This window comes from Nannospalax galili, unplaced genomic scaffold, assembly GCF_000622305.1.
Source record: "Nannospalax galili isolate Female #2095 unplaced genomic scaffold, S.galili_v1.0 scaffold305, whole genome shotgun sequence".
NCBI classification, from domain to species: domain Eukaryota; kingdom Metazoa; phylum Chordata; class Mammalia; order Rodentia; family Spalacidae; genus Nannospalax; species Nannospalax galili.
Genome location: NW_008356258.1, coordinates 2,115,347 through 2,131,536, shown reverse-complemented (window position 1 = coordinate 2,131,536; position 16,190 = coordinate 2,115,347). Strand labels below are relative to the sequence as shown.

General features: G+C 45.2%; 1 protein-coding gene across 2 annotated transcripts in view; it reads right to left on the bottom strand.

Moving 5' to 3' along the window:
• The window catches only part of Fam160a1 (family with sequence similarity 160 member A1), a 337,430-nt gene that overhangs the window by 3,083 nt on the left and 318,157 nt on the right, over positions 1-16,190 (bottom strand). Inside the window, exons 11-13 of one of the 2 annotated variants that reach the window (XM_008854254.2) lie at positions 10,389-10,567; positions 9,934-10,072; positions 3,354-4,507 (exon numbers count right to left, since the gene is read on the bottom strand). In XM_008854254.2, coding sequence (XP_008852476.1) covers positions 4,254-4,507; positions 9,934-10,072; positions 10,389-10,567 — 572 coding nt within the window. In that variant the 3' untranslated portion in view covers positions 3,354-4,253. Of the gene's footprint in view, positions 1-3,353; positions 4,508-9,933; positions 10,073-10,388; positions 10,568-16,190 lie in introns of those variants that run through there. The other variant, XM_029556760.1, reaches the window with a different exon arrangement.

The window sequence follows — 16,190 nt, the reverse complement described above, 5'->3', positions numbered from 1 at the left end:
CTCTCTCTCACACACACACACACACACACACACACACACACACACACACACACATACCCCATCCTGGTCTTTCTTTACCCTAAAGATAAAGAGCCTCACAGAAAATCTTTTGCCAAAGCTCTGTTTATCCAGTTAATGAGCTGCTGGGGTAATCTGTCCTCCAAAACAAGTAATGGCCTAATAAATGCCATAATGTAAAGAGGATTTGCTTGGCAAAATTATCCCAAAAGCCATACTTAGTCTTTCAAGAGCTTTTTGTGAAGCATTAGGTTTATGATGATCATTCAAAAAGAAAAAAAAAATCAACTCCATTCTCTTAAAATGCCTCTTCCCTGATGAGACTTACGGGCAGAGTACAAACCCTGTTGACAAGTTGTTCTAAGCTGTTATGTGATAGGGAATTGGTGTCGTGTGATTCACAGACTGGTAGCCGAATCAAGAAGGGGCTAGATATCTTCCTAAAGGCTTAAAGCTGATGTGGCCTCAGTTGCCAGAAGTCTGCTGCTTCAGAAAAAGCTAACATTGCGGTGCTGACTGAGGTTTGCAGCAAACTGCATTACACTGGCCCAGACCAGTAACTTAAAGTACCATGTGCAATAATAGCTCTCCTGCAATAAAGTGTTTCATAAAAATGGCAAACATGACAGGCATTTCAGCAAACATACAGCTGGTAATTAGCAATTAAACTGGACTGCCCTTAAAGAAGAACCAGATCAGAGCATAGACAGGTATTTAACATCACACCTGTGACAAACCTATCATGCTGGTCAGGCTTCCTTGTGAAAGAAGCCTGGGACACTGACTCAGAAAGGGAGGCCAAGTCATAACCTTAGACCCCTAGAGCTGGAAGTGAACCCACATGACTGCTGCAGACTTCACAACCGCCACCAACCCAGTGTTGCTGACTATCCAAATGAGAGTAACCCAAATTTTCACAGATCCAGTTTTTAGATTCTGCTCATAGAAGGATGCTTTCCTGACAACACCCTGGCCCCAGGATGTCTTAATGAACTGAAAAGCAACAACTACGTCTGTCCTAAATAAAATCTACCTGGTAAGGACGGTGCCTTACTAGCGAAGCACTGAATACATCCTCCTGTCACATCACAGAGGCATCAGCTCCAATCTCAGCATGTTCAAGTACTTTCCAGAACAAAGCAAATGGGGACCACCTCACAATGACTCTACCAGAAAAAGGAAGTGTTTAGTGATGAAAAAAATCACATCTTTAATTAGTTATTCCTACAGCTCCACTCGTAGCTAGGAGATTGTACTTATCCCAAAATTGTGTTTTAGGCTGAACCTGAGCTGGATGGTTTTTGTTCAAAATTTTAACAGTTACCCTACCATTTTCAAAAATCAGTTTTAAATGTCCCAGTATGCTCATGTATTTTGAACCATAAAATTCACTCAGTCTAGACCATTAAGTCAGACTCTGAATTACGAATCTAGGTTAATGTGATGTTCCAGGAACCCTCCACTCTGCAACCCTGCCCAGGTTCATCAGGCCAGACACTGCGACGCCGTAAGCTAGTCACGGCTGCAGGAGAGGAGTTATCTACACTGTTGCTTCAGCAAGCACGGCAGTTAATATGAGGCCTGTCTCAGGAAAAACAACGCAGATCCTCAGGACACAATTTAAGCAGGTCGAGTCTTTTACAGTTTTCCCCCAAACTCATTACAAAAACGGGCTCACCTGTGAACTTCAGGGCCAAAGTACTCCACTTCAGCACCCTGCTTTCCCACAAGAGCTCCTGCCATCACCTGTCTAGTGTCTTCATGTCTGCACAGTGTTCACTGTCAAATCATCAGGACTTGCCCTTCTGTCTATAGCTTGGCTTCTTCTTTCTGCATGTCCACACCATTTCCCCCAGATAACCCATCCAGGGTTCTTCACTCAACCACATTGGTTTTGTGGTGCTTGGATGCTCCATTTCCAGGCCAGTTTTCTAACTTCCTGTTGTAAAACTCTGAACACAGCCCTCTGAAGGAGGACTGAAAGGCTTTAGAAACAAACTGGTTTGGGGTTTCCAAATAAAGCCTTAGAGAAGAGTTGTCAAGTGAATTTGCAATAAACACCCCATCCCAGGTAATCAAATTTCCCTGCCTTTCACCAGAGACTCTGGCGTTCTCTGTCCTCCTTTAAAGTAAATCTACTTCACTACCTACTGGAAAAATAATTAAGAGGTCACTCTTTTCCAATGAGCACCATCCACAAAGGGGGCCCTGAGGTTTATAATGGGCTGGATATAGAGTATAGCTCAGTAGCAGCACACTTGCCTAGAGGAGGAGGCAGGGGAGGAGGAGAAAAGGAGAAGGGGAGGGGGAGGGGGAAATAAACATGAACTTGAGAAGAATCAACACCACTACCTAGTAATGGAGAGGGGAATAAGACCAAAAGGTGAAGAATATTGTTCACAGAGGTGGCTTCGGGTTTAGTGCCCTGACAAGTACAAATAATCAGACTACAAAACAGCATTTGAAGGTAGTCAGTTACAGCTTCTGCCCTTGCTCTGTAGCTGAAGCTACCCTCTTATAATGGAGACTTGTGAGCAGGTGTCAAGAAGGCGTGAGCAGGCCTGTTTGCTGTGCTTCCCACTTGGTAGCTGATGCACCAAAGCTGGGCAAACTGCTTTTCAAAACAAATGTGAGGTCAGAATTGCAAAGGTATCTGAGTTTCTATTTTAGTGCATAAACCACTGCCAGGCTGGCTCCTAACAGGTCACACCCAGCCTGGGCCAGATCTGCTGGGCCTTTTCCCCATGCACTGACTCTAGTTCTCCCAACACACAGGCCCCTGCTCTGCAGCCTTGGCTCTCACTCTTCCCCACTGTCCTGTACCAGGTGCTGACTGTGACAAACTAGTGCTCCTGAGGCACATGCAGTAGACCTGACATTGTGCTTGGGGCTCAGCAGGGATGCCCACAAAGAATGGGGGGCGGGGGGCGCTTCAATCACTTCAGAACTGGATCAAAAATAGAGAGGGGAATTTACAATTCATAAGCCCCAGTTTTTCATTGTCTCATTTTTAGCTGGCAGTTTTTCCATGGGTCTCCTGCCCACCTCGTGGTGATTTTGTGGGCCCGTGGCTCAAGCATAACCCTGTTGTTGGGAGCAGGCTGGAGAGCAGTGAGAAGCACTGATACATCCCCTCAGGGCCACCACCTCAGCCACACACAGAAGGCACTGTGGCCATGAAGACTGAGTCACCAGCAGGCACCTAAGCCTTGCCAGACTCCCTGTGAACTGTTTGCATTTCTTTCCTAGTTCCCAACACAGGCTACACAGTGCTCATTTCTCTAGAAAGTACAACACATTAGTAAAGGCAAACAAAACAATGACCAGTGTTTTTATAGATTACAGTTAATTTTATCTTTTGCACTCCAAATTCCAGCCTTCAACAAAAGAAAATAATAACTCTATGGACTAGCTTCACAAGTTAATGTTTGTTTTCATAAAACATTTAAAAAAACAATGACGGTTTTTGCATAAGTATATGATACCGCGATTTGTTCATCTGATCAAATGCCTAAAAACCAAAGTAACAGTTTGCATAGATATGCCTCATTTTGTGCACATCTTACTAAAATAAGGCTATCTTCAGTGTTTCCAGTGATGAAAGAAAGCTCTTAAGCTACAAGAACTAATTCCCTGCATTCCACATTCTCTCCAGCGCTACGTGATGTCCTCAGGTGACGGCTGGGGCTGGGGATTTTCCACAACATAAGGCAATACATGTGGAGAGAATACAAGTCCTCGAAGTAAAATTCAAAGAGCCCGATGATGAGCCTGTGTGGAGACACTGCAGGAGCTCCACTTTGTTTTTCCCTTTTACAGACCAGAGGCTGAGCCACAGAGGGTGACAGACGTGTGCAGCTGCAGAGGTGACCTCCTCACCTGCTGTTGAAGAGCTGGCCTTCCCCGGGCATACCAGAAATCACTGATCCCCAATGTTTTCTTGGTGCCCTCTGAGTTACAAGCTGAATGACTCCAATAAGCACCAACCATGTGAGGAGGAAACACTGAGCAAGGAGAACCTGCCAAGGGAACAACCAGCTCACAAGACTTACATTCCATGTAAGGACGGGGAGACCTGGCTAGAGAGAGGAGATGCCAGATAACCCTCCCCACAATCAAGTATTGTCAGGAAGTATCAAAGTAGACATTTTTGATAAGCAGCTTTGCACTTAACATTCAGTCAAGACACTATAACCTTATAAAACAGGAACCTATTAAAATAGAAATATAAAAGGCTAACAGCAGGAGTCCTCGAAGTCCCCCAGGATCTTGGAGCACAGAATGGAGTGTTCCTGAGCCAAGGCTGCCAGCTCCTTCAGGAACTCGGGGAATAGTGCAGCGGCCAGCATGGTATTCCTCACCGACAAGGGCAGGCTTGGGGGTGCGCCTGACATCTTGACTCTGTTGCTCAGGAAGGGCTGAAGCACTCTTGGAGGACCATCCAAAAGGCCCTTGCCACTTCCTGTCCTGGAGGCCTCCTGAATGGCATCTGAAGGCAGAAAGGAAAGACATGGGGCTCTGAAGTGACAATTGTGTGTTTGAGGAGCAAGAGGGTTAGAGGAGGGTGGAGACCTGGGTGCCATTCCTCAGCCCTTTAGTGCTCCATGACACATGAACTTGCTCAGCAGGTAATAGCTACCACTCAGCTTGTGATACAAGACGCTACCTAAAACTATACAAGGAATCTTGTACAAAATAAGCTCAGGCAAGAATACAGGTTTGATAAGAAACTTCCCAGCCAGACACTGTGATGGCACCCTGAAGTCCTGGGTACCTGGGAGGCTGAGGCAGGAGGATCACTTGAGTTCGCTATTTCAAGGTCAGCCTGGGCAATAGACTCAGTATATATAAAGAAACTTCCAGTAGCATCTGCTGCCATGGGTGTTAGCTGACTGGCTGGAGACTGGGTACACAGGAACTTAACCTAGGACACCTGCGGCTCCTCTGCTCTCCCAACACCCTGTGCTGAGCCAACTGTTCCACCTCTGCCAGGGAAACATGCCTGGTCCAGTCCTCAAGCCCTGTGTGTTCTGCAGCTGTTGCTCTGGCCTCAGGGACTTCCTGGGAACCTCCAATTCCTTGTGACTGGGCCCTCCAGCCTTCAGTACAAAAAGAGAGTGGAAGATTCCTTCAGATCACCAGAGATAATGACAAAGATGAAGGATATTGGAAAGATCAGATTGAGAACTTCCTGCAGCCATCCGGATCTAGTAACAACAAAAGACTTGGGTGCAACATTTAAAGACAGTTTCCATCTCAGGTTTAATAACATAAGTCTAAGAGGACATAAGCCCAAGTTCTAACATATTCAACCAATTTGCATTTTCATACCAAATCAGTTTTACTAATTAAAATGGTTCAGCGTCCCTGACTGTTTAATTCCTGAGCATCTTCAGGCCTCATATATTCATAGGAATTATTTATACCACCTTCTGCCCCTACCCAAACGATCTCATTACTCCTCTAAACCATTATATTCAAGCTCTTCATTATTTTGGCTGCTTTTTAGAACTCAGCCCCACTTTTCAACACTTTTCAGAGTGTTGCTTAACTACAGCACCAAAAATTCTTGACATTTATAGTACTTTCCACATCTCACTACTATAGTCTTTAGTGTTAAAAAAAATCCTCCACTTTGATGCTTTAAATAACCTTTTGGATTAAAGCCTATCAGGTTCGTGTCATAAAGAACTGGGAAAGTTGTTGAGATTCTGTCTCCCACTGCCTTTAACCAGAAATCCCTGACGTGCCCTGACAGAAGTGCAGAAGCGTGGGCACTGCTCAAGTCTGAGGTCAGCTTTGAAGACCCCCTTCCACGCTGGTCCTCGAGCACTAGAGCTCTGCAATGGGCCATCAACGCTCACCGAGGAGGTTGGTGTGGGTCCCAGTGGAACTGGGACACCCATGGGCATCCATCTCAGACAAGAACCTGTGTTGTCTCCACTGCCTCAGTTGGAACTCCTTCCCCTACATTTCTGTTCACCAAAAACCTACTAGGTTTTGAAGGTGCTTGGTAGGCTAGCTAAGACCACAGATTGTCACCGACCAGCTGGGTCATTTCAGGCAAATGCCTTCACCTTGCTCTACTTTCTTTGTTCCTCCTGCCCAATGAATTACTATAAGGATTGAACGAGTCACTAGGTGTCAAGTACACAGGAGCCACCACTGACTTTGCAAAATCCCTGCAGTTTCTGCCCCAGAAGTCATTCCCTGCTCCAGTTCCTGCCCCGCTTGCTGGCCCACTGCAGCCTGTACTGCTCTTCAGCTGTGCACTGCTGTTTTACCTTCACTACAGCTCATGATTTCTGAGAATGTGTCTCTCACAGCCTCCAGGCAGTCTGCTTTCAGAGGCCAATGACCCTTTGTGGAATTATGAGTGCAGGGAATGGCCGGCATCACTTCCCGCTCCTGCTCATTTCCAGTTTTCTCTCAAATTCATTCTCTTCCCTAAATTCTTTTCATGGGTAGTTATCTAGTGTGACTTTTGAACTAAAACTGTCATAGCTAAACTGGTCTACCCAGCCTGAATCCAAGAGTCTTTGCCCCTGAAGCAGGAGAGCAGTGAGGGAGTCTGAGGGCTAGCAGGAGCACCCTTCAGGCAGTTCCATCGGAAGCTGGGGTGGACCCATGCCAGCCTGCTGCCAGACACTGGCCTTTCAGTATGTCACAAAGCAGACAAATAGAACCGAGTGATGGTCCCAGCTCACCATGCTTCTGTTCCTCCTCTAAAATGGTGTAATGTCTATTTGGACACCCTTCTAGAATCCAAGATGAGTTGTTAAAAGACAGAATAAAAGTCAACACAAGGAACTATTGCTCTGTAGTTTAGAAGTATTTGAGCAGGGATTTGAAAAAAAAAAAAAACGTGTAAATAGCTAACTCTCAGCAGCCAATGATCTGCTCAGCTAGCATCAGGAAGTCCACCTGTTCTGAGAGCTGTGATCTTTCAAATGCTGCTGCTGGAAGCATCCATGAGGAGGATGTTTCTCAGCAGGGCCACCAAGAAGTAAGGAATGTAGAGGTTGCAAGGTGGCGCAGCTCTGGCTACAGACACCCGAGTTTCACCCCTCAACAAGCACGCACAGCACCTGAAGGGAAGGGAAGGAAAAAGTAGAAGTGAACGTCAGGCCGAGACTGCATTCTGCAGTGGTGCCCTGGGTCTGGAAGCTGCAGCAGATGGTGTTCAAGACTAATTCTGGGAGGACTGCAGAAAGTAGGCAGGTTATTGTTTCATCTGGCAGCAGGGCTGGACAAAGGGCACAGCACATACACTCTGGAAACTAAAATATGTGGCCCTTTACCTTGATTCTCATTGTAGACTGCTCTAGGCCCCCCAGACAATTTCAAAGTGCACCAGAAGTCAGCTCTATACGCGGTAACAGGAATCTATCTCACTCTGTGACTTTGGGGATTTCTGAAGTTGTAGGGAAGGGTTACCTCTTGGCTAACCTAAAAGCAATTAGAAAGTTAGTCTGAAGAATTCAATTAAAAGGAAAGCCTTGCATCCTAAGAGAAGCGTCCTACAAGCTAAGTCCCTCTGTGTGCCACTGGCCTTACAAGCACTGATGCCAGCTGACTAATGTGATGGCCTTCTGAGGTAAGAAGTTCCCCGAGGGCACATATTCCCCACTACAGCTTCCAGACAGAGTGGGCAAGACCATATCATGGCATCCACCCTACCCATTATGCATGTGCTGGTTATAGTTCAATGCAGTCTCTCCTGAGTTTGCGTGTGTGTCTCTCTGTGTGTGTGTGTGTGTGTGTGTGTGTGTGTGTGTGTGTGTGTCCTTGTCTCTGTGAATGAGGCAGAACACTCTCAGACGCTTGAGCCTCATGACAGCTCTGGCTGACTACCCTTAGCTGAGAAATTGGCTTCATATATGAAAATGGAGCTAATGTAACTGTCCCTGTCTACCTCACAGTGCTGTTTAGCAATCAAAGTTGACTGCATGGGAAATAACCTTATGAACAGTAAAATACAAATGAAGACTGAGCCTGGAGTAAGGAGGCACTGTAAGGAGATTGAAGTCACGTCTGTCTAGTGGACTGCAAACAGACACTACTCTTGGCAGCTTGTCCCATCTAGAGGTAGGTTGTTTTGTTTTGTTTTGTTTTCCCTTGGATCTGGGCAGATTAGATGCAGAGAGGCTTTAGCCAGGAGAAGGCAGCAGACTTGACCTTGTGTGAGCTCTCAACCTGAGCCTCAGGGCTTTGCTACACTCCTGCTCTCACTTAGAACCTCATAGCTTTGAATGTCATAAGCCTGGACTAACCTACTGGGAACATCCCATCACCCCAGCCAGCAGCCACAGGTATGCAAGGCCATCATAGACCTCCAACCTCCTGCTGATGGCATACACGAGTGAGGCCAGGCCAGATCAGCTGAGCTGGCTCAGGTCAGGGCATATCTCCATAACTCAAGCTTACACACACGCACACACACACACACACACACACACACACACACACACACACACACATACACACACACACTGCCACATGCACATGTGTTCAATCACAAATGGCTGTATTGAAGCCACTGAAACTCTGGCAATGGCCTATCAAACAAGGGCAAAGTGAGGCACCTCTCACAGGGTAAGTGACAGCACAAGCTCCCTACTCAGGAATAATGCAGCCCACACATCAGCTGTCCAAGTGGCTAAGAGGCCATAAGAGGCCTGATGTCCACCTTCCCACCAAGATGTGGTGTCTAACTTCCTTCCCTGAAAGGGCCTGCCTGCTGTTGCCTGCTCACCAGCTTGAACCCTGACAGCTCATTTTACTAGTGGCACCTGGCCTGTGTTTCTTTTAAAATCTACCTTCCAGTACCTAACAGCTCATCATAACCAGAGTCCTGGCTGTGAGAGGTGAATGCATCCTTCCTTTAAAAGTCAAGGGAGAGGCTGGAAACACAGCACAGTAGTAGAATGTGTGCTTCAGAAGCCCTAGGCTTCATTCCTAGCACTCCAAGTTGAGAGCATGCACCCCAGTGAAGCAAAGTGGTCAAGATCAAGCAGCAAAGACAAGGAGAGGATCCAGTAGCTACGCACAGTTCTGGGACCCTTGCAGCTTCTTCTAAAGATGCGAATTCTCCCCTGAGTTGTGCCTCTCATTCCCAGTCTTATTTCTGGTCCCTTGCCTTAGCTCCCTATTGCTCACCTGCCTTCTGCTACAGCCGGACAGTGATGGCTAGGTAAAGCCAGAATGTGGGCGTTTGCTTGTTTGTGCTCACGGAGACCTACGTCATAGCCCAGAAAACAATCGTCATCAGATTTGTCATCAGAGCTGAAGTGCAAAGTGGCGGTGATCCCCAGGCCTAGTGGCCAGCAGGGCTATCCTCAGCTCTCCTCCTCCACACCTCCCTGCCACCCAGCCTCTCCCTATTCTTCCATGGCCCACCTGAGACCTCCCCAGACCTGACAGAAGCACCGTCAGGAATCAGGCTGAGGATAATCTTCACTTTTTCTATCCTTATGAACAGCTTTCACGTCCCAGAGTCCTAAAGCACATTTAGTTTTTGGCACAAGAGGCTCTGAAGATGTAATAAAGAAAACAGGTGCCTCCTCAGGACAAGGATGACCAAAAATGGTTCCAAGGCTACACGTAATGTTTCTCTGTGGCACAGAGATACTGTTATTTATTGGCGGCTGACAACATACCAAACATCAGCTCCTTTCCTGAACCATACCATCTAGGAAATCTAATGCCTGGCAGACCTCCATGGAGGGCAAAGGCCTTGACAGTCCTTCCTTGAGATTTAAGAACACTAAGAAGAGGTTTCTCCCTGTTGGATACAAATAAAAGTATCTTTTGATGCCTGTAGGCCTGGATGCTGAAGCAGTACCCACAAACAAATCGACACAATGGGGGACTGGGAGTAGGCCAACAGGGGCAAAGTGAAGAAAGTTGGCTGACCTTTGGTTAGTGCTGCAGGGGTCACATCAGACATGTCTACCCGGAAGAGCAGGTACTGCTGGGCTTGGATAAGGAGGCCAGGGAAGTCTCTCTCCACAGAAGCAAACTGCTCGATTTTGTTTTTCACAGATGCAAGGACCTGTCGACAAAAAACCACATTAATGATGCTGCTGCTCCACAGTGCAATTCCACTCCCAGTTATCAATATATCTTTCAGGTCCAGCCCTCATTACAGGAACTGTTATATGAGGTGGTTGCTCATTTTTAACTGCCTGGGTGTTCTCGGTACGCTATTCTCAAAACAGCAAACTAAATGAAGCTTTACAGGACCAGCTTAACAGGACAGGGAAGTAAAACAAATTAATTGAGATGTGGGATTTTTAAAAAACAACAAAATCATGAGGGGAAAGAGAAGAGAAAATGAACAGGTGTGGATGTGAGCCCCACTGACATACCTGATAGAGAGAGCGGACACTAGGCTGGAAGACCATGTTGGTGTTGAGGAGAAAGGAACGCAGGAGCGGCTGGGGGTAACTGGCCAGCTGGGTGATGATACCAATAAGTAGCAAGTTGACATGCAGAGAGTTCTCTAGCATGTTCTCCAGCTTTGACAAGACCACACTGATGAACGGACCTGTAGGAAAGACACACAACGTCAGGGCTGGCTGACCATGTAGGGACGTGTCTCCTTACCAGCTGCCAAGCTGTTGGAGCCATAGCCCCAAACCACTGTGGGCTCAATGGGTGCCAACCCAGAAGGCACATATTCTGTTTCTCCTGTCTACAGGCCCAGATGGAATAAAAAATACCATCACCAAGAGATGGCAGGAAGATCAGCTTGATGGTTAATACTCTGACTCCACATGTAGCTCTAATATTTTGAAAATTATCAAGGACTCTGAAAAACTCAAATAACAATTTTTAAAGATTAAAATTACTTTTTTCTATATCATTTCTGCATTCCTTGAGGCTGTCAGTGTTAAAAATATGACATTTACTATCTCCTGGTGCTGTGGACTGCATGCAAACACTAGAGGCCATTGAAAGTATCATGGCAACAAGTCTTTGCGTTAGTAGAGAATGCCACACATGTATGAACAATGTTCACCAAGCACATGACCAGGGACTGTCTTTTCTGAACCTGAGAAAGCTTCTGCCTCATCAAGAGTCACGAGGTGGAAGAAGGGAAAAAAAAGAGACGGATAAGAGTGGGGAGGACCTGTGCTGAGATGTTACCAGTCCTGGCAACTTGGGATCTGCATTTCTTTTTCAGATGAGAAAGAAGGGAATCAGTCTTGGGAAATATATTCTGGTATGCCACAGAAGTCTCAAAAAAACAAAACCCTGTCACTTCAAAAGTAGTTCATAAAAAAGTATAAGCAAGAGGAAGCTGCTGCTACTGCATCAGGATGTTAATATGCTTCATGTTCGTGTTTACTGAAGGCAAGGGAAACAAAAAATTATCTGGCATTAACAAAATTACTTCAAGGTGTTTTAACTTTTTAACATAAAAATGTCCCACTAAGCAAGATCAGTGAGAATTTTGTATTTCCCTCAGTGGAGCTATTGATGCCACTAAGCCCTAACCCTTGACTTCACCACCATTAATGTGCATTTAAAATAAGCACACTTCATCTGCAGATGCTCCATGCAGAAGTCTGACAGCAGCTAAGAGTAAAATTCCTTACAAAGAAACAAGGTCTCTATGAGAAATGGGAGCAGCAGACCTAAGCCTGGTACCCACTCCAGGTAATGATGGGGTAGCTGCAGTAATCCTGTGTCAGGTCTCAGGAGGTTCCATGCTCTCACATGTCACACCATCGCTGGGAAGACCGGCAAAGCCGTTCAGTCACTTTCCATGCAGAGTAGGCACCGAACCTTAATAGGCTTGTTGAGCCTTCGAGAAGCTTGCCAAACAAACCTGGGACAGTTGGCCAAACATACTCAGGAACTCTACAGACTGGAACCCCAGGTTCAAAGCAACTGGTTTTCCCATTAAGAAGTCCTCATCATAACGGCGCCACCTGTGTGCTGTATGAAGCCTCACCAGAGGTAGCACTCAAAATAGCACCAACGTGCAAATGGTAGACAGCAGAATCACCTGTAAGGAGGAACTTCTCTTGGGCAGAACAAGCCCTACCAAAAACTACAATATGATGACTGTATCAAGGTAAGATGTAGTCTATGGATGGATCATCTTATAATGGGTGGATAAATTTGATTTTTGCTTTGGGTGGGCTCCTCTTGGGTATGGATTATGGAATTTAAACCATGTCACAGCTGTGAATATCTGTCACAAGATAGAGTGGTAATAACTTTTTTAAGTGACAGTGCCATAGTCTGGACAGTACCTTTCAATGACTTGACAGCCTGTGAGTCCAGTAAACAATCACTTTATTTGCTAGGGAGTGAAGTCCAGTGTTAGGGTGGTTTTCAGTTTCTCCCAGACCTAAATAGACCTAAATTGGAAAGGTATACAGCCCCTTTATCAGCCCCTTTAAGGAAAATCTGTATTTCAAAGAAAACCTGTATCTCTGCAGTCAATCTTGTAGTCTTGTAGAGGAATTTACACACTTGAAACTTACCAGTAACTTTTTGGGCGGCTCAGTAAGAAAGCATGGTAATACTGGAAATTTCTCACAAGACTTCTACCTAGCACTTAAAGGTCTAAATACATAAAGACAAACTAGTACACATAACCTGGGAGAAACGGTCAGACCTTGTATTGTGTTTTTGGCTTTGAAACTAGGAAGTGACCAGAATCTGCCATGGCAACAGGCTTTTTAAAGACCCTTAAAAAGACACTGTCTCAACTGTGATTGGTAGCACCAGCCAGCTCTCTGTACACTTGCTAGCTTGTAGATTTCTAAGACTGGGTAAACTTATTTTTAGAAAGTGGAGGTCTGGTTTGTAACTTTCCTTGCACTTAATTGGGTAAAAGTCTTTTCCACAAAGCCCATCTATTTTATAACTTTGTTAGTCACTGTTTATTTGGCAGATTAAGAACTGGTGTAAATTTGTACAATTCATATATATCGATTGTGGCGAAGTTGTACAGATTTCTATAGTTTGGATGAGAAATTTTTCTTCTCTCTATATTGTTTCTTATCTTGGCATCAAAAAAAACAAAACAAAAAACCCCCCAAAAACCCAGAAGTCCTCCTCACAGTGCAACCCTGGCTTTCTGGATGGATGAACAATAGAAGGCTGCTGTCGTCAGCTTCTTCCAGTCTGGACTACTCTTTCTCTGCCCCTGACCCTCAGCTCACTGTCTCTGGCTCTTTATCTCAGTCTCCCACCACACAAAGAAAAATCAGTTACATGAAAACATAACTGGGTGAATGGAGTCTTCTGTAAAACATCCCTCTCTAATGTGATTGCTCGACTTATCTTCCCTGACCCCAAAATATTCTTGTCTGCATCCAGTCATCCTACCTATAAACTTCTGACCACCAGTGACCAGGGTAGATGTCTACAGCCCATCCCTACTACAAGGGGGATAAAAATGGCTCAAATTCCACACACAGTAAAGAATAAGGTTGTGTCATCAGTGCCTCACTTGAGTAACAGTACATTAAGTCAAGGCCAGGAGCCTGCCATCATAATCCACCAATGTTAACTATAGCTTCTTAGGCATGAGCAATGAAAAATAGACATTATGCCAGGTGTAGTGGTGCACACCTCTAATCTCAGCACCCAGGAAGCAGGGGCAGGCAACGCTCTGAGAGAGGGGCCAGCCTGATCTACATAGAGAGTTCCAGGCCATCTGGGGCTAAAGGGAGACCCTGTCTCAAAAAAGAAATATATATATATATATATATATACGCATGTATGTATGTGTATATAATGTATTATATGCACTAAACTCCTTGAATTCCTACTTTATTCTTAGCTAGTTTCTAGCATATCACAAAAAGATGCTTAGCAAAAAGCAGTTGCTAGGGGAACTGGGAAACAGCAGGAAATTAGAAGACTGAGTTCTAACTCGGAACGCCACAGGCACACACTGGGAACAGAGGGTGGACTCCCTCCTCCCCTCTATTCCTAGGAGGACAAATAACCTCCTCACCTGCTACAGTGTGGATTGTGAATGTTCCCCCAAAGGCCCAGGCATTGAAGGCTTCGTCCCCAGCTGATGACACTATTAGAAGTTGGTAGAGTCGGGAGTGGTGGTGCACTTGCTTTAATCCTAGCACTGGGAAGGCAGAGGCAAGCAGATCTCTGTGAGTTCGAGTCCAGCCTGGTATACATAGTGAATTCCAGGCTGGCCAGGACTACAAGGTGAGACTCTGTCTCAATAAAAAAAAGAAAAAGGTGGTACAACCCTTAAGGAAGTGGAGCCTAGTAGAAGGAAATTAGGTCACTGGGGCATGTCCTTGAAAAGAATATAGGGACCCTGGTCTTCCCCACAACTTTCTGCTTCCAAACTATCATGAGAGGAGCAGCTTCCTCTACCATGAGCTCCCACTGTGATGTGTTACCTTATCACAGGCCCAAAGGCAATGGGGCCATGTGACTATGGACTAAAACTTCTGAAACTGTGAGCCAAAATAAGGTTGAGTGCCTCAGGTATTTTTTAAAATATTTTATTTAATATTTTTATTTTATGTGTATGACTGTATTGCCTGCATGTATGTAAGTGTACCCATGTCATACAATGCCTGCAGAGGTCAGAAGAGGGCATCAGATTCCCTGGAACTAGAGTTACAAATGGTTGTTAGCTGCCATGTGGGTGCTGGGAATTGAACCCAAGTCTTCTGCAAGAGCAGTCAGTGCTCTTAACCTCTGAGCCATCTGCCTAGCCCCAGTGCCTCAGGTATTTTGTCACAGTATCAGAAAGTTAATGAATAGACCACCCATAGAATATGTAAAATTACAGCATGACTAAGACCATCCCCACTGCCCCTCCCCTTGTCATCCATTTCTTCCATCAAGTGCCCCATCCCCTACTTTTAGTGAGCCTGTTCCCTCTTCCTGTTTTTTTCAATCCCAAGAAAAAAAGTTGCTATCAGTTTTGTGTCTCAGCTCTGTTCTGCAAATTCAACCTTGGAAAAAAAGTCTCCTGAATGTGGGTCTTTACCTCTACCTCCCCTGCAGCTCTGTCCTAGGACAGAGTCCCATCGTGTCCTATCCAGACACCCAAAACAATCTTTTTTATTTTAACAGACATTAAAAGTACACGTACACACACACACACACACACACACACACACACATCTTTAAAACATCTTAAGTGTATAAAGTGAAAAACAAGCCACCCACTAGAAGGAACTCTCATTAGCAGAATCTACTGTGTTCCAGAAATGTCTTATGTATTCAATAAAATGATTCATGAATTACTGTGGAAAATATTTATCAAACACATCCTATGCACCTGCCAGAGTTCTAAGCACTTTTCATGTACTGATTCACTTAAAACAACCATCCTAGGAGGTATGTTTATTATTTATCCCATTTAAGATAAAGCAGAATGCTAAATATATACAGCTAGTAAGTAATGAAATCAAAATTTCTATCCAGACCATCTGTTTCTAAGGCTCTTAGCCAGCATATTATCTTGCTTCGCAGGTGTGTGTGTGTGTGTGTGTGTGTGTGTGTGTGTGTGTGTGTGGTGTGTGTCTGTCTGTCTGTCTATCTGCTAGTATTGTTTTTTTTAAATGAAGGTAACAGTCTACCCATTATTGCAGAGACTGCTTTTCCACTTAATGTGTCCTGAGGAATATCCCACACCAGCACAGAGACAGCTGTCTGAAAGATCTTAAGGCTAGAGAATACTGTTTAGTGTTGAAGCTGCTCTCCTAGTGGTGGTAATTTCGGTTGTTTCCAAGCCTTTTCTATTATAAACAACACTGCAGTGAATATCCTTATGTGTATATGTGCATATATATTTGTATACATATATAAATGTGTATATGTGTACATAATATATATAGCACAGAGTATGATAGCTGTGCAAACTGTCTTAGAAACAAATTCCCAGGTCAAGGCAACTGCAGAGCCTCCCAGTTGTTCTTTCTGTGTCCACCTCTCCCCAGCCCACACTCATTCCACACCACTACCAAGGCCGGTTACTTTACATCCAGTCACACCACTCTTCAACTTTAACACTTTGGTCAGGGGCACAAGGTCCCCTTCTTCAGCTGGGCCCAGAGACCCCTTGTAGGCAGATGGAGTCCTGTGCTTCCTCGCCTACCTCTGCCCTGTGAGGTCTCTGTCTTCACACTGTGCATCTGCACTTCCGTTTCCTCAGCCTGGAC